Source organism: Balaenoptera physalus (genome assembly GCF_965194825.1).
Source record: "Balaenoptera physalus genome assembly, chromosome: 2".
NCBI lineage: Eukaryota > Metazoa > Chordata > Mammalia > Artiodactyla > Balaenopteridae > Balaenoptera > Balaenoptera physalus.
In genome coordinates, this window is record NC_138883.1 from 121,074,173 (window position 1) to 121,101,497 (window position 27,325).

The window sequence follows — 27,325 nt, forward strand, 5'->3', positions numbered from 1 at the left end:
GCGTCAGTTGTTACTTCTCCTTTTTCATTTCTAGTTCTATTGATTTGAGTCTTCTCCCTTTTTTTCTTGATGAATCTGGCTAATGGTTTACCAATTTTGTTTATCTTCTCAAAGAACCAGCTTTTAGTTTTATTGATCTTTGCTAATGTTTCCTTCATTTCTTTTTCATTTATTTCTGATGTGATCGTTATGATTTCTTTCCTTCTGCTAACGTTGGGTTTTTTTTGTTCTTCTTTCTCTAATTGCTTTAGGTGTAAGGTTAGGTTGTTTATTTGAGATGTTTCTTGTTTCTTGAGGTACAATTGTATTGCTAGAAACTTCCGTCTTAGAACTGCTTTTGCCACATCCCATAGGTTTTGGGTCGTCGTGTTTCCATTGTCATTTGTTTCTAGGTATTTTTTTGATTTCCTCTTTGATTTCTACAGTGATCTCTTGGTTATTAAGTAGTGTATTGTTTAGCCTCCATTTGTTTGTATTTTTTACAGATTTTTTCCTGTAATTGGTATCTAGTCTCATAGTGTTGTGGTCAGAAAAGATACTTGATATGATTTCAGTTTTCTTAAATTTACGAAGGCTTGATCTGTGACCCAATGTATGATCTATCCTGGAGAATGTGCCATGAGCACTTGAGAAGAAAGTGTAATCTGCTGTTTTTGGATGGAATGTCCTATAAATATCAATTAAGTCCATCTTGTTTAATGTATCTTTTAAAGCTTGTGTTTCCTTATTTATTTTCATTTTGGATGATCTCTCCATTGGTGAAAGTGGGGTGTTAAAGTCCCCTACTATGATTGTGTTACTGTCGATTTCCCCTTTTATGGCTGTTAGCATTTGCCTTATGTATTGAGGTGCTCCTATGTTGGGTGTGTAAATATTTACAATTGTTATATCTTCTTCTTGGTTTGATCTCTTGATCATTATGTAGTGTCCTTCTTTTTCTCTTGTAATAGTCTTTATTTTAAAGTCTATTTTGTCTGATATGAGAATTGCTACTGCAGCTTTCTTTTGATTTCCTTTTGCATGGAATATCTTTTTCCATCCCCTCACTTTCAGTCTGTTATGTGTCACTAGGTCTGAAGTGGTTCTCTTGTAGACAGCATATATATGGGTCTTGTTTTTGTATCCATTCAGCCAGTCTGTGTCTTTTGGTTGGAGCATTTAATCCATTTACATTTAAGGTAGTTATCAATATGTATGTTCCTATTACCATTTTCTTAATTGTTTTGGGTTTGTCGTTTTAGGTCTTTTCCTTGTCTTGTGTTTCCTGCCTAGAGAAGTTCCTTTAGCATTTGTTGTAAAGCTGGTTTGGTGGTGCTGAATTCTCTTAGCTTTTGCTTGTCTGTAAAGGTTTTAATTTCTCTGTCAAATCTGAACGAGATCCTTGCTGGGTAGAGTAATCTTGGTTGTATGTTTTTCCCTTTCATCACTTTAAATATGTCCTGCCACTCCCTTCTGGCTTGCAGAGTGTCTGCTGAAAGATCAGCTGTTAACCTTATGGGGATTCCCTTGTATGTTATTTGTTGTTTCTCCCTTGCTGCTTTTAATATTTTTTCTTTTTATTTAATTTTTGATAGTTTGATTAATATGTATCTTGGCATGTTTGTTCTTGGATTTATCCTGTATGGGACTCTCTGGGATTCCTGGACTTGATTGACTATTTCCTTTCCCATATCAGGGAAGTTTTCAACTATAATCTCTTCAAATATTTTCTCAGTCCGTTTCTTTTTCTCTTCTTCTTCTGGGACCCCTATAATTCGAATGTTGGTATGTTTAATGTTTTCCCAGAGGTCTCTGAGACTGTCCTCTATTCTTTTCATTCTTTTTTCTTTATTCTTCTCTGTGGTACTTATTTACACTATTTTATCTTCCAGGTCACTTATCCATTCTTCTGCCTCAGTTATTCTGCTCTTGATACCTTCTAGAGAATTTTTAATTTCATTTACTGTGTTGTTCATCATTGTTTGTTTGCTGTTTAGTTCTTCTAGGTCCTTGTTAAACGTTTCTTGTATTTTCTCCATTCTATTTCCAAGATTTTGGATCATCTTTACTATCATTACTCTGAATTCTTTTTCAGGTAGACTGCCTATTTCCTCCTCATTTGTTTGGTGTGGTGGGTTTTTACCTTGCTCCTTCATCTGCTGTATGTTTCTCTGTCTTCTCATTTTGCTTAACTTTCTGTGTTTGTGGTCTCCTTTTCGCAGGCTGCAGTATTGTAGTTCCCGTTGTTTTTGGTGTCTGTCCCCAGTGGCTAAGGTTGGTTCTGTGTGTTGTGTAGGCTTCCTGGTGGAGGGGACTGGTGCCTCTGTTCTGGTGGATGAGGCTGGATTTTGTCTTTCTGGTGGGCAGGACCGCGTCTGGTGGTGTGTTTTGGGGTGTCTGTGACCTTATTATGATACTAGACATCCTCTCTGCTAATGGGTGGGGTTGTGTTCCTGTCTTGCTAGTTGTTTGGTATAGGGTGTCCAGCACTGTAGCTTGCTGGTCGTTGAGTGGAGCTGGGTCTTAACGTTGAGATGGAGATATCTGGGAGAGCTTTCACTGTTTGATATTACGTGGAGCCGACAGGTCTCTGGTGGACCAATGTCCTGAACTCGGCTCTCCCACCTCAGAGGCACAGGTCTGACACCCGGCCAGAGCACCAAGACCCTGTCAGCCACACAGCTCAGAAGAAAAGGGGAAAGAAAAGAAATAAGAAAATAAAATATAATACAATAAAGTTACTAAAAAATAAAAAAAATTGTTAAAAATAAAAAAGATTAAAAAGTAACTTAAAAAAAAAAGACAGAAAGAAGAGAGCAACCAAACCAAAAAACAAATCCACTAATGATAACAAGCACTAAAAACTATACCAAAAAAAAAAAAAAAAAGGACAGACTGAAATCTAGGAGAAATGGTAAAAACAAAGCTATACAGGCAAAATCACCCACAGTCCGCCGCCTCAATTTTGGGATGATTCGTTGTCTATTCAGGTATTCCAGAGATGCAGGGTACAGGAAGTTGATTGTGGAGATTTAATCCCCTGCTCCTGAGGCTGCTGGGAGAGATTTCCCTTTCTCTTCTTTGTTCGCATAGCTCCTGGGGTTCAGCTTTGGATTTGGCCCCGCCTCTGCGTGTAGGTCGCCTGAGGGCATCTGTTCTTCGCTCAGACAGGACAGAGTTAAAGGTCTGAGGACAGGATAGAGTTAAAGGTCTGAGGACAGGACAGAGTAGCAGCTGATTGGGGGCTCTGGCTCACTCAGGCCAGGGGGAGGGATGAGTACGGAATGCGAGGCTAGCCTGCGCTGGCAGAGGCCAGTGTGACATTGCACCAGCCTGAGGCATGCCGTGTGTTCTCCCGGGGAAGTTGTCCCTGGATCACAGGACCCTGGCAGTGGTGGCGTGCACAGGCTCCCGGGAGGGGAGGTGTGGATAGTGACCTGTGCTTGCACACAGGCTTCTTGGTTGCTGCAGCTGCAACCTTAGCATTTCATGCCTGTCTCTGGTGTCCACGCTAATAACCGTGGCTTGCGCCCATCTCTGAAGCTCGTTTAAGCAGTGCTCTGAATCCCCTCTCCTCACGCACCCCGAAACAATGATCTCTTGCCTCTTAGGCAGTTCCAGACTTTTTCCCGGACTCCCTCCTGGGTAGCTGTGGTGCACTAGCCCCCTTCAGGCTGTGTTCATGCCCCCAACCCCAGTCCTCTCCCTGGGATCTGAACTCCGAAGCCGAAGCCTCAGCTCCCAGCCCCGACCCGCCCCTGCAGGTGAGCCGACAAGCCTCTCAGGCTGGTGAGTACTGGTCGGCACCAATCCTCTGTGTGGGAATCTCTCCGCTTTGCCCTCTGCACCCCTGTTGCTGCGCTCTCCTCTGTGGCTCCGAAGCTTTCCCCCCGCCAACCCCCGTCTCCGCCAGTGAAGGGGCTTCCTAGTGAGTGGAAATTTTTCCTCCTTCACAGCTCCCTCCCAGAGGTGCAGGTCCCGTCCCTATTCTTTTGTCTCTGTTTTTTCTTTTTTTCTTTTGCCCTACCCAGGTATGTGGGGAGTTTCTTGCCTTTTGGGAAATCTGAAGTCTTCTGCCAGCGTTCAGTAGGTGTTCTGTAGGAGTTGTTCCACATGTAGATGTATTTCTGATGTATTTGTGGGGAGGAAGGTGATCTCCACGTCTTACTCCTCCGCCATCTTGAAGGTCTCCCCCCACTTAGCATGTTTTTGAAGTTAATTCATGTTGTAACATGTACCAATACTTCATTCCTTTTTACTGCTGAGTAGTACTCCATTGTATGGTTGTACCACATTTTGTTTATCTGTTTATCAGTTGATGGACATTTGAGTTGTTTTCTAGCTTGGGGTATTATGAATAATGTTCTAAGCATTACACTCCTATCTTTGTGTGGACCCATATTTCCATATCTCTTGGATACATTTATGGCAAATTTATGTTTAACTTTTTAAGAAACTTTCAGATTATTTTGCAAAGTGACTGTACCATTTTACAGTCCCACCAGCAATGTATGAGAGGTCTAGTTTCTCTTTGTTATTGTCTGTCATATTTATTATAGCCATTCTAGTAGGGTGTGATATGGTATCTCATTGTGGTTTTAATATACATTTCCCTAATGGATACTTGAATGTTAGCCTTGATTTTTCTTTCTTTTGTACCCTGCTCGCCCATTCTGTGGGTGTAGCTATTAAGTATATCTTTAATTCTCTCCTTTATCCTCATTCCCATTGCTTTATTTCTTCACTATTCTTAATTGTTAAAATGTCCTCCAAATAGTTTTCTCTGATACCAGTTCCTCGGCAGGTTGCAATCTATTTTCTACACCGCTATCAAAATGAATTTTCTAAAATGTAGATGTGATCATGCCACTTCTTTGCTAAAAACCTTTCAAAGTATCCCCATTACCTTTCAGATAGAGTCACTATTTGAACCCTGCTTATTTTACAAGATCTATTCTTACCACTCCTTCCCCCACCATCCTATCCTCTTATGAACTCACATACACTCCACACACATACTCTGCACACATCCTGACCTGTAATCTACCTGCAGTTATCTGAATACATTAGGATTTTCTTTCTTCTGTGCCTTTGAACATGCTGTTACCTCTGTCTGGAATGTTCATCCATCTCTGTTTACAAACTCTTACTCATTCTTCAAGGGTCAGCACAAATAAAACTCCCTCTTGGAATCTTTCTCTGATTCTCCTTAATAGTTAAGCTTTGTTTTTTTGTGTGTTATTATAGTGACATAAATAGGTGTCTGTGAGACTATATTTGGTTGAATTGCATGAAATTATCATTTTAAGCCCAATTATCATTTTAAGCCGAAATATGGTTTATATGTCAGCCTACAACATTTTTGTAGTTACCTGTTTTTGTTCATGTGTCTATTATTTGTTAACAATAGCAGGCCGCTTACAACATATTTGTTGATAGATGCATGAACAAATTATTCTTAAAGACCATGGCTTTTATTTAGAGTGAAAAGTCAACTTGAAAAACGTTAGGTCTTCTTCTTTAGAATCATGTAGCCTCAAAGGTTAAGTTTATTTGTATTGTGTGAAAAATTATTAATACCAAACCAACTGCCATAATATGTCTCCTAATAAATACATCTTGAATATCCTGAATGAAGCCACAGATTGTTATCTCTCACATATAATTTAGTAGTCATTTTCATGTTAGTGGACAGCATCATAGTTCCATAGTTCAAATCAAATAATAAAGGTGACTGATTTTTCATAAAAATATCATTTTAAAATTGAAACACTGTAAGCTAACAAAATTTTATATATATGTGTGTGTATATATGTATGTGTCTGTATGTATAAGATTGTAACTATGTAAAAATTGCCTTTGAATGTAGCAGATAATAGTAATGAAAAGAATTGTTCTCAGAATATGAATTATATGAGATTATTTTAATATTTTCTTAAAAGAGCAAATGTACTCATTTCCATGTTTTACATCAAACAAGGAATCACGTCTGAATTGTGGTTTTAGAAATGATAACCATCTGAATGGTTGGCATACTTTAGGTAATTACGTGCTGAAGAACCCCATACTTCATTTTAAACAAAATTATAGTTTTTGTCAATATTTTAAGTTATTTATGATTTTTAAACCTCATAGCTTCCCTTAATGCATGTATTACAGCTTTGTTATAGTTTGCAGATGGTTATATTGCCATCAGTATTAGTCATGTTCAGTGATTATATTCACTTCATATTGCACATGTCATTGTACACGTGCTGTATTGTAACTATTACCTTCTTTCAGTTTTATAAGTACTTCAAATCACCGTTTGTATAAACATTATGCGTTTTGTAAGGAAATTCCTTTTTTTGAAAAACCCCAGGGAACACTTGTCCACTAACTCCATATTCAAATTCCTTTTCTTCACAAAGTTGTACAACACTTTGGAATTATTCAGACATGCAGAGATAAATTAGGAGTCTAAAGAGTGTGGTTTACTTTATAACTTACAGAATTGGACAGTGATTTGAGAGTGCAGCTTTTAGTACAACGTCTTTTCTAAATAAAATTCTGCTCCATTTGCAACTCTGAACATGTGGACTGAAAGGGGTGGTTCCCTTGGCTGGAGCCTGACCTCTGTGCACACCTTGGTCTTTGTCTCCACCGCGCCCACACTGCACATTGCAGCCATATAAATCAGATTTTTGACGTGTTATAAAGGGCAAGGCACAGCTGCTCCAGACTGCATTGTTCAAAAACTTTTGAAATCCTGCATATCCAACAAAATTTATTGTTTGTATGAATGTGAGTTTTTATTGAGGTAAGCCTTGTTTCTGTAGAAAAAGAAATTCATATGATGAGCCAGTGATTATTTCAAATTAAATAGGTTTAACTTCTTTCTCTCTCTCATTGCTTGTCTGTTTAAGAAAGAGTGACTGGCTTTGAGAGAAGGCCTTGATTATTACACCTGTGTTAATAGGAAGTTGTTGATTGAGATTTCTGTTATAAAGTCTTTCTGCTTAAGTCAGGAGTGAGTCTCTTTTATAAAAAGAAATTGAGAGCATGTAATCATAATGTAAGTATAAATCTGTCATCTTTTCAACTGTATTTTGTAATTCCTTTGTTTCTGTTATAGCAGATAACTTCATATATAGCTACTTTGCTTTGCTAGATGCCAGATATTTTTTAAAAGGCATTTGTATATTGGTAAATGTAATGTGCAATCTACAGTAAATTTGAAAGTACTTTTATAAAATATTTAAAGTTTCTATAGAAATGCAAACCTTTTAAATGCTATTAGTTTTTTCTATAGTGTGTTTTTTGGCCATTTTTAATAAACTGAAAAATAGAAAGTTGTTCTGTTAAAGTCAAATTAGAAATAAGCTTTATGAAAAAGTTAAAATGTCAATTCAAGTCATTCAGTTTCACTTACTGACTCATATCTTTCATATATAATCTCATATAGTATAGTACTATTTTAACAATGTTTATTAAAAGTAAAACATTAGACGTTTATTCAGAGAGAGATTTAAGAGTACATTCATTATATTATTTAGGCAATGATTTGTATCTGGTGCATTTATACTGCTTGTTGATCTTTTAGTTTTATCTGTTCAGATTTTTTTATTGATATGTGATAAGTATCTAAAAAAAATGGATGCTCTAACCAAAGCATTTTGTCCCTAGCCTTTAAATGTCTTATTTTCATCGTTTAAAAGAATATTACTGTTACAATATTTGACATTTTATAATGCTCTCAAAAGAAGATAATTTTTCCTAAATTGTTAATTTTAGGTGCTGTTTTTCAACCCTAAACTTTTGACCAAGAATGAAACTATTTAAAAATTAAGATGCCAACAGGTAATTTCTTGTAAGTTTATACTTTTGTCAATGTGTGTCACATAGAAATAGAACCAAAAAACAAATGTATATTAACACAGGGCTATATTTTTCCCCGTCTAAAATTGTCCTAGAAATATGGAATACCTTGGTTTTGAAAGGCCTTCCTTTATAACATGAAACTATTTTATTTTAGACCTATATTTTATCACTTTTTACAAACTGACAAATTCTGGCTTACTCTAAATCTGATAACAACTTTACAAATAAGTAAATGAAATCAGAATAAAAATAGATTCAGAGATAGTGATTCAGGTTAGATGAGTATTCTTTACTGATAAAATAGCAAGTGCTGAGTCATGACTGGTTGTAATCTTATTAAAAACAAGGACATTAATTTCAGCCACAGGAAGCATTCTGTGATAAAGTTGACACTCCACCCTCAATGGAGAAACCCTATGTGATGACTTCCATGATTCTAGCATAATGTAATGTCAACTGGGATTTTATTTGTTAGCCAAATTGTTCCTGAAGAGTTGTAAGAATTATCTTATTAAAAGTTGTTTGGTTGTAAAGAAGCATGGCATTGTGTAAAAAAGAAAAAATCTAAAAGATTTGTTCTGGTTGGTTTACTTTCTTCTTTTCCACTTAAATTCTTTGTAGTTCTGTTTTCCTCTTTACATTTTTATACTTTTATAATTGTAATGTGATGGTGAAACAGAATCTTCTCAATTCTAAAGTAAAAGGAAAGTTTTAAAATTTCAAATTCTGATAGTGAAGACATCTGGTTCTATAGCAGTTACATCTTAAGGGTATTGATATCTTAGTGGCAAATAAATGCTAGATAACTTTTTAAAATTAGTATGCTATTTTTTAAAATGCTAAATTGGAATAATGCCATTTTCTTCTTCACAATAGATTCTGTGTCACTTTCTGGACAGAACCAATCAGGAACCAACAATGTGCGATTTTAAAGCAATGTGATTCCCCCTTCAGGACCAAAAGATAAAGCATTCAGCAATTTGCTTTTCTAATCATAAATAGTAGTATACAGTAGTATAATGAATCAATGAATTCTACTATGTTATTTCTAAATTTTTCTGTCTGATGGTTTTGGTGGGATTTTTTTTTTTAATGGTGGAGGAGGAGGTAGAGGCTGGAAAGAAGGAGATGTACCAAGAGAGAAAGGGAAGGCAAAGAGAGAAAGAACATAAAAGAAAGGTCAAAGATAAAGAAGGAAGAAAGGATGGAGAAAGAGGAGGAGAGAAAGGAAGCAAGAGAGAAATGGAGGTTTATTTTCTTAATATTCTGGAAATTTTTGCTATATATCAGATGATGACTTAGGTTTTCAGTTTTACTGAGAACTTTAGATATGTCTTTATAGTTACTAGTTATTACCTAAAATTCCTTTGCAAACCAAAACCTAATAAGATTATATTCTTGTTTTTTTGATGTTAAAATTGTCATATGTAGAAATATTTAAAGATGATTGTGGACATCAGAATTTACTTAATAATCTAAATTTTTTTTCCCACAACATTTCAGACTTTAATGTATTTGAGACCTTAAAGGAAAGATAGGAATCTAAATATACACTTGGGACAGAAGAACTCTAAGCAAAGCTGCAGAATCTATGTACTAAATGAGAAAAGCCACTATTTATTTTAAGATCATAATCGCCTCCTTTTAATCTAGTATAGAGATTCCCTATTTCTGTAATATAGCTTTTAACTCCATTATAATTAATGACCATATCTTCAAGACAGATTAATTTTTTTCCTCAAAGGAATAGGAGTCCCTGCTTATCAAATAAGGAATAAGATTAAGTCCTTCATTTTAAGAAACAAGTCTTCGTTCTGATTTTTAGAATTACTACTTCAGTGTAAGATACTTGGTCCTTTTCCTTGTTTTATTAGAAAAACTATAATTTGTTTTTCTCTATTTTATTTATGTATATGTTTTAGATCATGAAGAGCCCTGTGGTCCCAGTCATAGGTCATTTTGCCTGAATGGAGGGATTTGTTATGTGATACCTACTATTCCCAGCCCGTTTTGTAGGTGAGTGAAATGGACTGGGGGAGAGGGTGATTTTATTTTTTATCATCTACTAACTTCTTTGAGAAGTGATAAATATTGAACAAAGAGTATAAGATGAAAAAGTGTGAGGAACACTCTTCATATTTATATAGAACAAAATTATGGTTTTAAAATAAAAACAAAGCAAAGTGGCAAATCACAATCTCAAAAGTGTTTATTTTGAAAATTGGTAGTGGTAGCTTCAAGCCTATTCAGATTTTTTAATCCATTTTAGTGAACTCTATGATTTTAGCAATTTAGGGAAGACAGTCTATACTTATTACTGGCAAAACAGCTATAGAATTCACTAATGTAAGAAAAGCAACATGAGATATTTTGCTTTGATTTAGAATACTGATAATACATACATTTAGAATACTGATAATACATGATAACTGTGTTGGTACCAAAACTTCATTTGATATATTAAAAAGAAAATGAAGAGTTAAGTTTTTCTAATGGTAGCAGCAAATTTTAAAAAGAAGGGTATCTTAGCCATTATTGTTTTAAAATAATATTATTCACTTTGGGAGTATAGTTATAGCCAGTGATCAATAAAAGACTTGAAAATAGTACTTGTATAGCTGGCTTTGTGTGAGTTTGGTTGAACAGGATTTAAGGAGGTTATAAGAAACCTCTTTTAGTATGTGAACGAAAAACAGCACTACCAATAATGTCCATAGATTTTAGCAGAGCTAACATCTAAAGATACTTTGTAGCATGTACATCAATTACTCTGTTTCTGTTACTTAACTGAAGTGTGAGAGGTATAGAATCTAGATTTAAGATCTTACTAAAGGATAGGAAAGTAAAATTCACAGGAAAAGTGAAAGATATTGGGATTTAGTGTGGAGGAGGAGAGGCAGAGAAATAACCTTATAATTATCTCAGGAAGTTTTTAGAAGTTTTCATGGAGGGAATAGTGAGTGACTGTTTTTAAAAATAGGCATTTTTTCCTTTCAGGTAAAAAAGGAAGGGGATAAAGGAACAAATTAGCAATTATTTCTCACCCACCAGGAGCTTCTACATTATTTTACATTTTTAAATCCATTTACTGAGATATAATTTATGTATGACAAACTACATTCATTTTTAATTAATTAATTTATTTATTTTTGGCTGCATTGGGTCTTTGTTGCTATGCACGGGCTTTCTCTAGTTGTGGCGAGCGGGGGCTACTCTTCGTTGCGGTGCGTGGACTTCTCATTGCAGTGGCTTCTCTTGTTGCAGAGCACTGGCTCTAGGCGTGCGGGCTTCAGTAGTTGTGGCTCGTGGCTCAGTAGTTGTGGCTCACAGGCTCTAGAGCACAGGCTCAGTAGTTGTGGTGCACGGGCTTAGTTGCTCTGCGGCATGTGGGATCTTCCTGGACGAGGGCTCGAACCCGTGTCCCCTGCATTGGCAGGCGGATTCTTAACCACTGCGCCACCAGGGAAGTCCCTACGTTCATTTTAAGCGCATAATTGCTGAATTTTGACAAATGTTTATACCCGTGGGACCACCACCACCACAAAATACAGAACATTTCCATTATCCCCCCAAATTTCTTTACTGACCATATTCTTTATTTACATTTTCATGTTTCATTCTCAGAAAAACCTTAGAGAAAAGGGGGAGAGGAGACTTAAGGAAATAGAAAAATAAAGGGAAAATGAAAAATTAACTGACTTGCCAAAAGTCATACAACTAGGAAAAAATTAAAGAAATGGCCTTTGAGTACAACTCCCAGGGTTCACTTAATGTTATGATATATTCATTCTGGATTCTTTATAAGGGGATATGGCATGTGGCATTCATAGAACAAAACCAAAATGCTTACCAGAAAAAATAAATTTAATAATTAAAAAATAGTAACATTTTGTATCTTGATCTTGGTGTAGCTATATGGGTGAAAAGGCTATCCTTTCTCCGTTGAATTGCCTTTACATCTTTGTCAAAAATTAATTGACCATATATGTGTGGGTCTACTTCTGGGCTATTCTAAATCACTGATCTGTATTTCTGTCTTTTACCAATACCAAATATTCTCAATAACTGTAGCTTTATTATAAGTGAAGTCAGGCATTGTGAGTCCTTAACTTTGGTCTTCAGATCTTTAGCCTTCTTTTTAACAGACAGTATTTAATGTTAAAAATTTCCAAATACATTTTAACTCCTTCCTACAAATTTTATAGCCTGTTGTTCAGTACTCAGTTTAAAATTTTTTCCATTACAATTTCTTCTTTAACGTATGGGGTTTTTTTTTGGTTATCCTTTAAGATTTATATCTAATTTAATTGCATTGTTGTCAGAGTATGTGTTCTATTAAGCTGTATACTTAATACTTGTCTGTATACTAAATGTCTGTTATGCTGCAGTGAATAAGTTGAAAGAAAGAGTTCAGAGTACTGAAATTTGGAGAATCATTGTAATGGGAAGAAATCTAGGGTCTTAGTTCAGTCTACTATAGCAAAATGTCATAGACTGGGTGGCTTATAAACAACAGAAATTTATTTCTCACAGTTCTAAAGGCCAGAAGTCTGAGATCAGGGTGCCAGCCTGGTTGGGTTCTGGTGAGTGCCTGCTTCCTGGTTTGCAGATGTACCTGGGTAGCACTTTTGACTGGCAGATTTATTTTCAGGAAGAGGTAGTAAGGAGCCAGCTATCAGACTGCAGAGACAACATATGACAGAATGAGGAGGACCTTCTTCTAGATGTAAGCAAATTGCAAACCACAGGCCAGATTGTTTTTGTATGACCCTCAAGCTAAGAGTATTTTTCTTGCTTTTTAAAGTGTAAAAAACACATGCAAAAATACAGAAGATTATGCCATACATGGCAGGAAGAGAGAGCTTTCTAGAGCCTCTTTGGACTTTCTTGCAAACCAGCCTCCTCTCATTTTTCTTATCTACTTTCTTTATTTGGTGATTTAGCACAGTGATTTTCTTTTTTTAAGCTAATATTTTAAAGTTGAGGACTGCATGACATCAGTTCATTAGTGTTTGTTGAGATTTGCTCTGGAGCCTGGTTCATGTACAGTATTTTAAATGGTCTGTGTCTCCTAGAGAAGAATGTATATTCTTTAATTGACAGATGTAGGGTTTTATATATGTACCTTAGATCAAGCTTGTTATGATGTGCTGTTCAAATCCTATATATCCTTACTAATTTTCAATCTTCTTGATTTATCAGTAACTGAAGAGTTGTGTCAAAATTTCTCACTGTTTTTGGATCTTTAATATCACAATTTCTGTTAATTTTTGCTGAAAATATTTTGAGGCAATGTTATTAAGCCTATGTTAATTTAGAATGGTTATGTCTTCTGGTGAAGTATCCCTTTTTATCATGATATAGTGACCTTCTTTATCTCTAATGTTTTTTGCCTTAAAATCTATTTATCTGACATTAATGTAGCTTTACTAGCTTTTATTTTTCAGTATTTGACTAATACACTTTTTTCTTCCAATTTTTCAATATGTGTCTGTAAACACATACAGTTAGTTGAACTTTACCTTTTCTGTCTTTATTGAAATGATTGAGTGTTATTTTTCTACCCTACATTCTATTTATTTTCATTGATATGTCTTGAAATTAATTTAGTTGTGTCTGTCTTTTTTTAATGAAAAGAATAGAAAAAATATTAGAGTAAATAGTGCATAATGAGTGTAAGTATTATTTGTGAAACTTGTGCTTCAGGTGTGTGTGTGTGCCTGTTTGGAGTCACATCTATTATTATTTTTTTGATTCAGTGGCTCAATATTATTTTTTTTTAATTGGAATATAGTTGATTTACAATGTTGTGTTACTTTCTGCTGTACAGCACAGTGAATCAGTTATACATATACATATATCCACTTATAGTATTTAGTAGAGTTCCCTGTGTTATACAGTAAGTCCTTGTTAGTTATATATTTTATATATAGTAGTATGTATATGTCAATCCCAATCTCCCTATTTATCCCTCCTCCTCTTTCCCCCCTGGTAACCATAAGATTGTTTTCTACATCTGTGACTCTATTTCTGTTTTGTAAATAAGTTCATTTGTACCAACATCTAATTATTTACAAAGTCCTGGATTAAATGGAATTTATCCTTACTTCTGTATCTCTTTGCTCTTTCCTTAGTATTGTTTCTCTCCTGAGGTATTGCAGTAGCCTTCTTTCTTCTATCCTAGTCTCGTTCACAATACTGCTGTAGTTGTCTTTGTCTTTTCTGTTCACAAAATATTTCAAAGAATACAGTGTGTCTCCAAATTTCTTAGCCTGGCATTCAAAGCTTTTCATCATATTGGTCTGTTCTGTTGACATCCTCTCCTATAACGTCTTCATACACACCTTGAGTTCTAAACATCCTGAACAATGTGCAGGTTACCAAACATGCTAAGCCTGATTCCGTGCTTTGGCATATGTCAGTTCGCCTGCCTAAAATGCCTTTCCTCCCTTGTCTTTGAAGAGAGCTAATTTATCACTTCTTCTGTGGAGCCTTCTTTGTCTTAACCAGGCAGTTTCATGGGCTCTTTCTTTTGTACCACATAATACCTTGTGCATTTCATGCATACCTTTATTATGCCACTGATTAATATTTTAACTGTTTATTTACTGCCTTCCTCAAAATTGTGAATGCCTTGAGGGCAGAGATTTGCCATCTTTCTGCTTTTTTGTGCCTAGCAAAATAAATAAATGAATAAATAAGTATAATAAAGGAAGGGAAGGAACAAATTATACCTATGTATTGCTGCAAGTAATTACAGAAAACTCAAATTTTAAATTGTTTAGTAAAATGTACTGTGTTATCTTAGCCCTACAAGATCAGTAAATAATTTTTATGCAGTGATTAGGGGTGGGTTTTTTTACACCTTTTTTGTGGCTTTCAGTATATTTCATATAAAAAAGAAAATTAGGCAGTATAAATATATTTTACATACTATTTATTAACCGAAGTTGTGAATTTTACTTTATGAAAGTACGATTCTTATTCACCATAACACTTAATTTAAAGGTTTAGGTGAATTCTAGTATTTTTTGAATTATTTTTTATTGTAGTAAAAGATATATAACATAAAACTTACCATTATAACCAGTTTTAAGTGTATAGTTCAGTGACATTAAGTACATTCACATTGTTATGCAACCATCACCACTATCCATCTCCAGAACTTTTTCATCATCCTAAATGGAAATTTGTACCCATTAAACAATAACCTCCCATTTCCCCTCTTTCCAGCACTGGTAAGCATTGTTCGACTTTGTGGCTCTATGAATTTGACTATCCTAGGTTCCTCAAATAAGTGGAATCATAATAATACTTAGCTTGTATGTCTGTCTTATTTTACTTAGCATAATGACTTCAGGGTTCTTCCATTATAGCATAGTGTAGAATTTCCTTCCTTTTTAAAGATTAATGATATTGCATTGTATGTATGTAACATATTTTGTTTATCCATTCATCCATTGGGGGACATTTGGGTTGTTTTTAACCTCTTGGCTATTCTGAATAATGCTGCTATGAACACGGGTATACAAATATGTCTTCAAGACCCTGCTTTCAATTCTTTTGAGTATATAACCAGGAGTGGGATTGTATGGTAATTCTAATTCTATGTTTAATTTTTGAGGCACTGCCTTGCTGTTTTCTACAGTGGCTGCACCATGTTACATTCCTACTAGCAATGCACAAAAGTTCCAATTTCTCCACATCCTTGTGAACACTTGTTATTTTCTGTTTTTTTGATAATAGCCTAATGGATGTGAAGCGGTATCTCATTGTGGTTTATTTTATTTTATGTTTTTAATTTTTGGCTGCTTTGGGTCTTCATTGCTGCTCCCGAGCTGTCTCTAGTTGTGGCGAGCGGGGGCTACTCTTTGTTGCAGTGTGCAGACTTCTCATTGTGGTGGCTTCTCTTGTTGCGGAGCACGGGCTCTAGGCACGTGGGCTTCAGTAGTTGCAGCACACGGGCTCAGCAGTTGTGGCTCGCGGGCTCTAGAGCACAGCCTCAGTAGTTGTGGCACATGGGCTTAGTTGCTCCGTGGCACGTGGGATCTTCCCAGACCAGGGCTCAAACCCATGTCCCCTGCATTGGCAGGCGGATTCTTAACCACTGCGCCACCAGGGAAGCCCTCATTGTGGTTTTGATTTGCATTTCCCTAATGATTAGACATGTTGAAATCGTCTCATGTGCTTCCTGGCCATTTGTATATCTTCTTTGGAGAAATGTCTATTTAAGTCCTTTGCCTGTTTTTGAACTGGGTTGTTTTTTATTTGTTGTTGTTGAGTTTTAGTTCTCTGTACATTCTGGGTATTAACACATCACCAGATGTGTGATTTACAAATATTTTCTCCCATCTTATGAATTGCCTTTTTACACAGTTGATAGTGTCATTTGATGCATGAAACATTTTAATTTTGATCAAGTCCAATTTGTTGGTTTTTTTCTTTTGTTGCCTGTGTTATTGGTATCATATCCAAGAAATCCTTGCCAAGTCTATGTCATGAAGCTTTTGCCTTATGTTATGAAGCCTTTGCCCTATGTTTTCTTCTAAGAGTTTATATAGTTTTAGGTCTTATGTTTAGGGCTTTTTGTATTTTTAGTTAATTTTTATATATGGTGTAAGGTAAGGTCTTTTGCATATGACTATCCAGTTTTCCTAGCACCATTTGTTGAAAAGACTGCTCTTTCCCCATTGAATGGTCCTGGCACCGTTGTTGAATTGACCATATATGTGAGAGTTTATTTTGGGGCTCTCTATTCTATTCCATTGGTCTATATGTTTGTCCTTATGCCAGTATCATATTGTTTTGACTACTTAGCTTTGTAGTAAGTTTTGAACTTGGGAAGTGTTAGTCCTCTAACTTTGTTCTTCACAATTGTTTTGTCTATGCAGGGTCCCTTGAAATTCCATACGAATTTTAGAATCAGTTTTCTTGTTTCTGTGGAAAACATCTATTTGGTTTTTAATCAGATTGTCTTGAGTACTTATATAGGTAGTTATTTTTTAATGTGTCAGACATTTTGTGTGAAAACTGTAGAGATATTTTAAGGTTTTTGATGGTATTATCTTCTTTTAGAGAGGATTTACATAAGATTCTGACAAGTGGTTAGAGGCACTAGTAATCATAGATTACCTAATCCAATCAGTGGTTGAGATTGTTGAAAGCAGGGCTTCAGCTGCTGTGTAGAAACTAGTCTGTCTGGTTTACCATTTTGTCTAATTTAAATTTTGGAAGCAGCTTCTCAACTTCCAAAAAATCCTGCAAGGATTTTAACTGGGATTGAATCTTTAGGTCAAATATGAGAATTGGCCTCAAATAAAGTTGAGGACTTCCAATTCATGAACATGTTATATACCTTGATTTTATGTCTTCTTTTTTTTTTTTCTTTTTTTTTCTATAACATCTTTATTGGAGTATAATTCTTTACAATGTTGTGATTTTATGTCTTCTTACATTTCTTTCAACAGTATCTATTTTTTAGTCTTGGTGTTGTGATCTTGCATATATTTCATTAGTTTTTAAAAATACATATTTTAATGTTTTTGGATGGCATTTTCAATGGCATTAAAAAAATTCATTTTCCAAATGCTAACTGCTTGTGTGTGGAAATAAAATTATTTTTATACTGATTTTATGTGTAATGATCTTGCTGAATTCACATATGAATTATGATAATTGTGTGTCTAAATAGTCCTAAAGAATCTGCAATCTTGTCATCTTTGAAAATGGCAGTTATACTTCTATCAAATCTTTATACCTTTTATTTACTTTGTTTCCTGCTGTATTGTAGTGGCTAGAATCTGTAGTATATTTGTTGAATAGAAGTGGTGAGAGCGCTCATCCTTGTCTTGTTTCTGACCTCAAGGAAAAGCTCAATATTTCTTTTTTTTTTTAAAATAAATTTATTTATTTATTTATTTTTGGTTGTGTTGGGTCTTCGTTTCTGTGCGAGGGCTTTCTCCAGTTCCGGCGAGCGGGGGCCGCTCTTCATCGCGGTGCGCGGGCCTCTCACTGTCGCGGCCTCTCTTGTTGCCGAGCACAGGCTCCAGACGTGCAGGCTCAGTAATTGTGGCTCACGGGCCCAGCCGCTCTGCGGCATGTGGGATCTTCCCAGACCAGGGCTCGACCCGTGTCCCCTGCATTGGCAGGCAGATTCTTAACCACTGCGCCACCAGGGAAGCCCCTCATTTTTAAGTATATCAATTGTAGGTTGTTTGTTGATATCTTTTAACAGATTAAGGAAGTTCCCTTCTATTCTTTGCTGAGAGTTTTATCATAAATGTGTTTTATATTGTATTAAATGCTTTTTCTGTGCCTATCAAAATGGTCATATGATTTTCTTCTTTTATTTGACTAATGTAGTAAATTATATTAATTTTTTACAGCTTGATATGGTATATTTAAGGTGTATTTTATACCTATATTAAAGCATATTTAAAGAATACATATTTAAAATGTACAGTGTGAGTTTTGACATAAGTATGGAGCTATGAAACCACATGCATAATCAAGATAATGAAAATATCCATAATCTCAAAGCTTCCTAATTCCCCTTTGTAATTCATCTCTTCCTACCATCCCTGTGTTCTCAAGTAAATGCTGATTTGCTTCTTGTCACTATTGATTGATTTTGCAGTGGCTAGAATTTTATATAGTAAATGGAATTATGCACTGTGAACTCTTTATAGGGTAATGCTAGCCTCATAGAATGAGTTGGAAAGTTGTTCCCATCTCTCCAGTTTTCTGGAAGAGTTTATGTAGGGTTTGTAATATTTCTTTCTTAAATATTTGGTTGAATTTAAAAATGAAGCCATCTGGGCCTGGAGTTTTACTTGTGCGAAGATTCTTAAATATAAATTCAGTGCCTTTAATAGATGTAAAGTTAAAGTTATCTGTTTCTTCTTGAGTAATCTTTGGTAGTTTGTGCCTTTCAAGGAATAATTCCGTTTCATTTAAGTAGTTAAATTTATTGGCATAAAGTCATTCTTGATATTCCCTAATTTAGTATAAAAAATTTAAATTGGTAAAAAGAATTCCTATAAAGAATACAGGAATAGAAGATGCAGGGAGCAGCCACTGCCTCTAAGCTGAGGGAGAGTACTCAAGAAAGGAAAAAACTTGGGGGATGCTCCATCAATGCTGAAATTCAGATCTTGATGGAGAGAGTTTGGCTATGGCCTACTAGATGGTGGAGAAATTCTCAGGCCAAGGCTATTAAGCAGAAATCACCCGTTGGGTTGCTGGTGAGTCTCACTGGGAGGCTGCTTGCTAGTGTGTGAGCAAGACCTGCTGGGGTGCTGTTGAAACTTTCTGGACGGTGTGCATAACTGGGTATACCACCAGAAGCCTCCAACTGGCCATCACACCATAGGAGCAAGAAAAAAAATCCCTTCTTACGGTGTCCTTCCGGTGCTCTCTACTGACAAGGCCTAACATTATGCCAGCTGGCAAAGGAGAAATAGTATACTTTCAAGCCCAAGTTTCACAAAGTTTGGACAAAGTCTAGATTTAGAGGTGAGAGGCAGTAAATTGATAACTGGCATATCCCTCCTTTGGCTACCCAGCTTCTATGTGTACATCTTACACTCACTTGAACTTCCACACACCAAGAAATTCTCATACTTTCCCCAAATTAAGAGGCATTCAGTCCCAACAGTAATTGTTTTTATAGCTGGCAATATTAATTACTCCTCAGATTTAGTCATAGTGCAACTGAATATACTGTAATATAAAGACTAATGGCTAAGTTTAACCTCCAGTAATGGTAAGATGGAGAATGAAAAGAAAATGGTTAATATCTCCAAATAAATACATACATATAACAAGCAGAAAAGATACATATTACAATCTTTTTTGTAATTAATTTGTTATAAGACCGTAGGTGATATCTGTGGCTTCCTTCTCCACTACCCATTCCATATTCCGCTTGTCTTCAGCCATCACATCAGTAGATTTCTTACCAAGTGGAGTAACCCAAACCTTCTTTCCTGAGGGATCTGAGTCCTCAATACTCCAGCCTTTTTTTTGATTGCTGTAATTTGCCCTTAACCTGCACTATTGAGAATTGACGTAGAGTATTAAGAGGCAGCGCAGAGAATTCCCTGGGTTCCAGGTATAGTCTTCCTTTTCCCCATTATATGCCAATAGCCCAATTTCCTCTTGATAGTTGGGATCAACTGCTGAAGCCAATAGAGTAACCCACTCTTCTTCCTTTTGGTTCAGTTGCATGTGGAGCCCAAAATGACCATGTGGAAGTCTTACCTTTCAATTCAGTAGACCATTTGTGTATTCCTTGATGGAATCGTTATCCTCTTTGGGTCTAGCATCTCTGAACTTCATAGGCATGAAGTTCAAAATTGTAAGGTGAGAATAAAATTCAGCAAGTGGGTTATTAGGTATAATAGTGAGTGAAGCCACTATCAGTTCCACCTCTTGATTCCCAGACCCATGCATTCTAACTGTGGGGGAGACAACACCATATGCAATGATCTCTGTCTGATTCAAAGCACATAACCAAATCCTGTAAAATGGAACCCCCTCCTTTCAGCTTTTTTTTCTCCCACTAGTTTTATTTCATTTTTAATTAGGCCAGATGCTTCTAAGTGATAGCATATGTGGTAAAACCATTTTCATTCCATGGATATGAACTCAGAGCAGCACTTCCTTAGAAATGAGTACCATGATCAGAAGCAGTGTTATGGAATACTGTGATGGTAGATAAGGCATTCTGTGAGTCCTTGGATGTTTGTGCTGGCAGACCATTATGAACAAGGAAGGCAGATCCATATTTGGAATATGTGTCATTTCCAGTGAGAACAAATCTCTGCCCTCCTCTGTGATGGAAAATGTACCATGTAACCAACCCACCACCAAGTAGCTGACTGTTCCCCCAGAAGATAGTTCCATATCAGGGACTCAGTGTTGGTCTCTTTGTTGGCAGACTTGGCACTCAGTAGTAGCATTAGCCAAGTCAGCGTTGGTAAGGGGAAGTCCATGTTGTTCCGCCCATTCATATCCTCCACTCTGCCGCTATGGTCACTTTGTTACTGGACCCTTTAAGCAAGCACTAGGACAGCTTGGGAAAGAGGGTGACTGACAGAGCATGTCATTTTGATTTAGAGCACATCACCTTATTATTAAGAGCACCCTCTGCAGTGAAGGCCATTTGACGTGCAATCACATGGGAACCAAATATCTTCACAGTCTGTGCCCATTCTGAAATATCCGTCTACCTACTTCTCCACATTTTCTTGTCACCTACCTTCTATTCTTGTTACTTCCTTCCCTGACCATACAGCCAAATTGTTAACAACTGCCCATGGATCTATATAGTTCTGTAGAGCAACTGCCCGTGGATCCATACTTCTCGCCATCTTTTTAGACAAAGTGGATAGGCAATGTACTGCTCAGAGTTCTGCCCACTGGGAGGATTTTCCTTTATCACTGAATATTAGTCACCCCTGAGTAGGGGTGTAATGCTGTAACTGTCCACTTTCAGCACCAGCATATGGTACAGACCCATTTATAAACTAGGCTTGAATATTTGCTTCCTTTGCTAGTTATTAGGAACTCCTCAGGAGACTATAAGCATAGGTTTGAGAAGAGGTAACACAACAGGAGTCAGAGTCTGAACTACTTGCTCATGTAACTTATTGTACCTTATGGATTTGCCTATACTTGGTCTCTTATATGCCCTTTCCATTTGACAATGAATTGTTTATGCTCAAACACAGCTAGTTGAGTCAGACAGCACCCAGTTCATGATGGGAAGCTCAGACCATATGGTCATCTGATGTCTCATGGTGGCATCACCCACAGTCTATGTGGCCTACACAGGAGAGCAACCACGGAGCTCCTCGAAGATACAAGTGCTGCCCTCACTAATGAATTAACAATGCCTTAGTGATAGGAGTGCCTTCTACGCCTTCTCGGGAGATACAGTGGTGAGGTAGTCATGTAGCTCACACACGATAAATCCACTCCAGCATTCCTAACCCTAAGATTTCATGCTCCCTCATGTACAGCATGCCATAGGAGCTCCAGCATTTTATTTTCATTAAATGTAGGCTACTGAGTCCAAGTTTCAGTCCACCAACCAAGCTGTTAGCTCATACAATGGGAAGAAGCTCTAACACATTAAATCCAGAATCTCTAGTAAGTGCACCCATATCAATAAACTTATCCCTCTTTGGTCTTAGAATCTACTCCTGCACATATTCCCCAGGATACACACACACACAATAATGTAATTCTTCTGGTATATAAGCTTTCTCCTCTTGGGTCATAGTATATACATTATTTTTGGAGTATGCTGATCTTTGACCCTAGTTATTGGTCTAGTAGAAATAAGGGTTGATTTTGGTGGGTCTTGAGGAGAACGAGTGTCCCCTTGCCAGGCATTTGCCCCATGTAAAGTTATCACAGAGTTCTTTAAACAAAGGAAAGCTACTTTCCTCAGACATAGGAAGGCCAGCTACTTCCACAATTAAGGGACTAGGGTATTTGAGATTGCCAGTTTCATCTTGCCTACCAGATGTCCCCATTTCAAGTTTTAAGGACTCATTCTTTATCAATCAGTGCCCTGTTATTCACATAAGAAGCTTGGAAAGACCATAAACTCAACTAGTACTGTAATTCAATAGCCTGAACAAAGTAAATTTCACATTAGATTTTCAGCAAAATCAGCTCTGTGGCTATAAGAAATGGATTATTTTAGGGCGGCTATGGGAGCTTTTTAGTTCCCAGACTTGGATTTGAGTTTATCATTTTCTTTCTACAAGTGCTCTAGTGCATTCAAGACATCCCATACCTTGTCCTGTGGTCAGCATTACTGCCATAATACCTAAGAGCTCTTAAGTTACTTCAATTGGTACAATTACAATGACTTGTAATTCATCACACTTAATCGTGATGCTGCTGCATGCTATGGATTAATAGCCTCCCATTTCCTGTTGTCAGGGAGTTTATTCCTACGCTTAAACCTAAGGGCATGACCAGATCAATCCCAAAATCTTATCCTTGAGGTTCTATCTCCTGCCATCACACCCAGTACCAATTCTGTTTTAGTTAGGTTCAGTCAGGAGACAGGAACCAAAACAGTAACTTGAACAGTAATCTGAGTATTAAATATATACAGAATTATTAAATATGTAAAAGAGGATTAACTTCTAAGAAGGGTATAGTGAAACCTAAAGAATACAGGAATAACAGGTGAAGAGAGCAGCCACTACCTCTAGCCTGAGAGAGTGTACCTAAGGAAGAAACAAACTTAGAGAACACCTTGCCCAATACCCCAGTTGTGGTTCAGACCTTATTGAAGAGGGTAAGGTAGTGTCTTACTAGATGGGGAAGAAGCTTGCCAAGGTACCTTAGGCCAGTGTTGGTGACCTTTCTTCTTTCTTAAATAAACATCTAGTGCTATAATTTCTTCTGAAAGCACTGTTGTTGTTTTTTTCTTTTTTGGCTGCCTTGTTGCTGCACACAGGCTTTCTCTAGTTGCAGCGTGTGAGGGCTACTCTTCATTGCAGCGCATGGGTTTCTCACTGTGGTGGCTTCTCTTGTTGCGGAGCATTGGCTCTAGGTGCGCAAGCTTCAGTAGTTGCAGCATGTGGGCTCAGTACTTGTGGCACACGGGCTCTAGGGTGCACAAGCTTCAGTAGTTGTGGCACACGGGCTCAGTAGTTGTCTCTTGCAGGCTCTAAAGCACAGGCTCAGTAGTTGTGGTGCGCAGGCTCAGTAGTTGTGGCTTGCGAGCTCTAGAGTGTAAGCTCAGTAGTTGTGGTGCATGGGCTTAGTTGCTCCACAGCATGTGGGATCTTCCCGGACCAGGGATCGAACCCATGTCCCCTGCATTGGCAGGCGGATTCTTAACCACTGCGCCACCAGGGAAGTCAGAAGTCCCCTGAAAACACTGTTTTAGTTCCCATTATTTTTGATATGTTGTGTTTTCATTTTCATTTAGTTTGTTTACTTTCTAATTTCCCTGTGATTTCTTCTTCGACTCATAAGTGTGTTGTTTAGTTTCCAAAGACTTGGGGATTTTCTAGATACTTTTGTATTATTGATTTTTAATTTAATGTTACTATGTTCACATTTTATACTTTGTATGATTTGAATTCCTTTAAATTTATTGAGCCTTGTTTTAGGCTCATAATATGTCTAGCATATCTATCATTTACCATGTTCCATGCACACTTGAAAAGTACATGTATTTCTGATTTTAATGAGTGGAGTGTTTGATAAATGTCAATTAGATCATATTAATTGATAGTGTTCAGGTTTCTATATTTTTACTGTCATTCTATCTATTCCAGTGAAATTCACAACTGTAGTTGTGGATTTTTCTATTTGTTGTTTCTTCTATTGGTTTATGTTTCATGTATTTTGAAGCTTTGCTATTAGGTGCAAAAGCAATTTAGGATTGTTATGTTCTCTTGATGAATTGGCTCCTTGATCCTTAGAAAATGACTCTCTTTATCCCTAGTAATATTCTTTGCTCTATGCCTGCTTTGTCTGATTTTAACATAGACATTCCAGCTTTCTTCCCCTTAGTTTTAGCATGGTATATATTTTTCAATTTTTTAATTTTAAGCCTATTTATGTCTTTATATTTTAAGTGAATTTCCTTTAGACAGCATATAATTAGATTTTTAAAATCCAGTGGACAATCTCTGCCTTTTAACTAGATTGTTTAGACTATTTACATTTAATGTAGTCATTGATACAATTGGGTTTAAACCTGCTATTTTGCTCTTTGTTTTCTACTAATCCCTTCTGTTCTTTGTTCCCTTTTTCCTCTTTTTCTGCCTTCTTTCAGATGGAATGTTTTTATAATTCCACTTAATTGCCTTTGAATCAGCTACAGTCTCTTTGCTTTTGTTTTTTTTGGTGGTTGTTTTTGGGTTTTATAGTACATCTTATCATCGTCTACTTTCAATTAATATTATACTACTTCAATTATAATATAAAAACCTTTCAATAGTACACTTACATTTCCCCTCTTTTGGCCTTTCTGCTATTATTGCCATATACTTTAAGTCATTATATGTTATAAACCACACAATACATTGTTATTATTTTTGGCATTAACAGGAAATCAACTCTTAAAGAGATTTGTAACATATGAAAAAAAAAAAACTCTATATCTTTCCTTAACATGATTGTACTTTCTTCCACCTTTTTGGACATATGGGATAATTTGTAATAGCTGTTTTAATATCCTTGTTCACTAATTCTGTCCTGTGTCACATCTGGGTTTGTTGTGTTGTTTGTATTTATTTAAATAATTTTGAGCTTTTTCCTAGGATGTTGTTAATTTATTTGAAAATAGTATGATCCTTCAGATTTGCTTTTTAAACTTGGTGAGATTAGAGAAATTTTTAATCTAGTTAATAATTTACCCCCACTACTGAGCCAATGCCATTCTGAATACACTACCTGATACCCGTGTATTACAAGGTTTCTCTGTTCTGGCTGCCGGGAGCATGAACTGTTCAACCCTGTGTGAATTTCATGAATTTTTCCACCTGCTTTTTTCCAGTGTTTTCTTTTTTTTCTCCAACCTTGATTGTTTTCCTTATGTGTGTGCTGATTGGTATTCAGTGGAAGACTTAAGTAGAACCCTCTGAAGATCTGTGGAGTTTTCTGTCTCTGGGCAGTTCTCTATATGGTGATGTGCCATGTGAATTTTAGCTTCCTTGGCCTTCTCAGATCCTAAACTCTGTCCCTCAAATCAGGAAGACCCATTTCCACCTGAATACCCCTGCCTGTGCTGTGGCTTGGAAATTTTCTCCAGCCAGTAAACTGTGGTAATCGTAGAGTTTACCTCATTTATTACCCTTCTCTCAGGGATCACCATCCTGTGCTGCCTCTTGTCCACTATGTGTAAACATTGTTTTATATTTTTGTCTTTATTTTTTAGTTGCTTAAGGTAAGAGGATAAATTTAGTACCTATTACTCCATCATGGCTGAACAGAAGTCTCTACATTGATTTTCAAATGTTTAACCAATCCTGCATTCCTGCGATAAACCCCGTTTATTTATGTTATTCTTTTTATATATTACTAGACTTGATTTTCAAGTATTTTATTTAGGATTTGTGCATGTGTATTCAAGAGAATATTGGCCTATAATTTTTTTTCTTCTAATACCCTTTCTGGGTTTTGGTATCAAGGTTATACAAGTCTTATAAATTGAATTTGGTAGTGTTCCCTTTTTCTCTAGTCTCTTGACAGAATTTGTGTAAAATTGGTATTATTTATTCGCTAAATGCTTAGAAGAATTTATAAGTGAGACCATCTGACAATAGCACTTTCTTTGTGAGACAGTTTTAAATTGTATACTTAGTATCTTTAACAGAAACAGGAAATTCAGCTTTTCTGTTTATTCAAGTGCTAGTTTTGGTAAGTTGTATTTAAGGAATTTTTCCATTTCATAAGATGTCAAATGTGTTGGCATAATGTTGTTTATATTATTCTCTTATTACCTTTTAAACATCTGAAGAGTCTGTAGTGATGTTCACCTTTTAATTTCTGATGTAGGCGTTTTGTGTTTTTTCTTTCTTTCCTAGTGGTTTATTTATTAATTTTTTCAAAACCAATTTTAAGCTCTGTTGATTTTTCTCAATTGCATTTTTGTTTTCTATTTCATTGATTTTTTTTTCCATTGAAACTTTTCAGTTAGAAATTTACCTCAGTCCCCATCCCAAATCACATAACTTCAAGTCAGTTCAGCCCTTAGACTGAGCCTCATGACCAATTGTTTTTACATAGAAGAAATCAAATGGTGTAGTCAACTTTTTCCATTTAACATTATCTCATAAATGCTTTTTTACATTGCATCGTCTTCTTGACAGTGATCACTTTAGTGTCATTTTTTAATGAAGTATAGTTGACATACAACATTCCATTCGTTTCAGGTGTACAACATAATGATTCGACATTCATATGCATGAATCTGGATGTCTTTGTCCTTCCTTCGGTTAGGGAAGTTTCAGCCATTGTTTCTTTGAATAAACGTTCTGCCCCTTTTTCTCTCTCTTCTCCTTCTGGGACCCCTACAATGTGATTATTCTACTTGATGTTGTCCCATTGGTCCTTTAAGCTGTCTTCACTTTTTAAAATCTTTTCTCTTTTTGCTGCTCTGGTTTGGTGAGTTCCACTGCCCTGTATTCCAGACCACTGATTATTTCTCCTTCATCTAATCTGCTATTGAACCCCTCTAGTGTATTTTTTAATTCATTTATTGTATTCTTCAGCTCTGTGACTTCTCTTTGGTATTTTCTTATATTTTCCCTTTCTTTGTTGAAGTTCTCTCTGTGTTTATCCATTCTTCTCCCAAGTTTGGTGAACTCATTGTTGGATGTTATTGCTTGCACAATGCTGAAGTATATAACCTTGTACATAAATCTGCACATGTATGAAGTTATTGATCTGTAAAATAAATTCCTGGAAGTGAGATTTCTGGGCTAAAGGTATATACATTTGT

The 27,325-nt window shown here is 36.2% G+C and overlaps 1 protein-coding gene across 8 annotated transcripts in view; it reads left to right on the plus strand.

Moving 5' to 3' along the window:
• NRG4 (neuregulin 4) overlaps positions 1–27,325 on the plus strand; it is a 133,916-nt gene that overhangs the window by 46,205 nt on the left and 60,386 nt on the right. For all 8 annotated transcript variants that reach the window (XM_082452715.1, XM_082452718.1, XM_082452717.1 and 5 more), the window contains 2 exons: positions 7,753–7,818; positions 9,762–9,855. In XM_082452715.1, coding sequence (XP_082308841.1) covers positions 7,809–7,818; positions 9,762–9,855 — 104 coding nt within the window. In that variant the 5' untranslated portion in view covers positions 7,753–7,808. The remainder of the gene's footprint in view (positions 1–7,752; positions 7,819–9,761; positions 9,856–27,325) is intronic.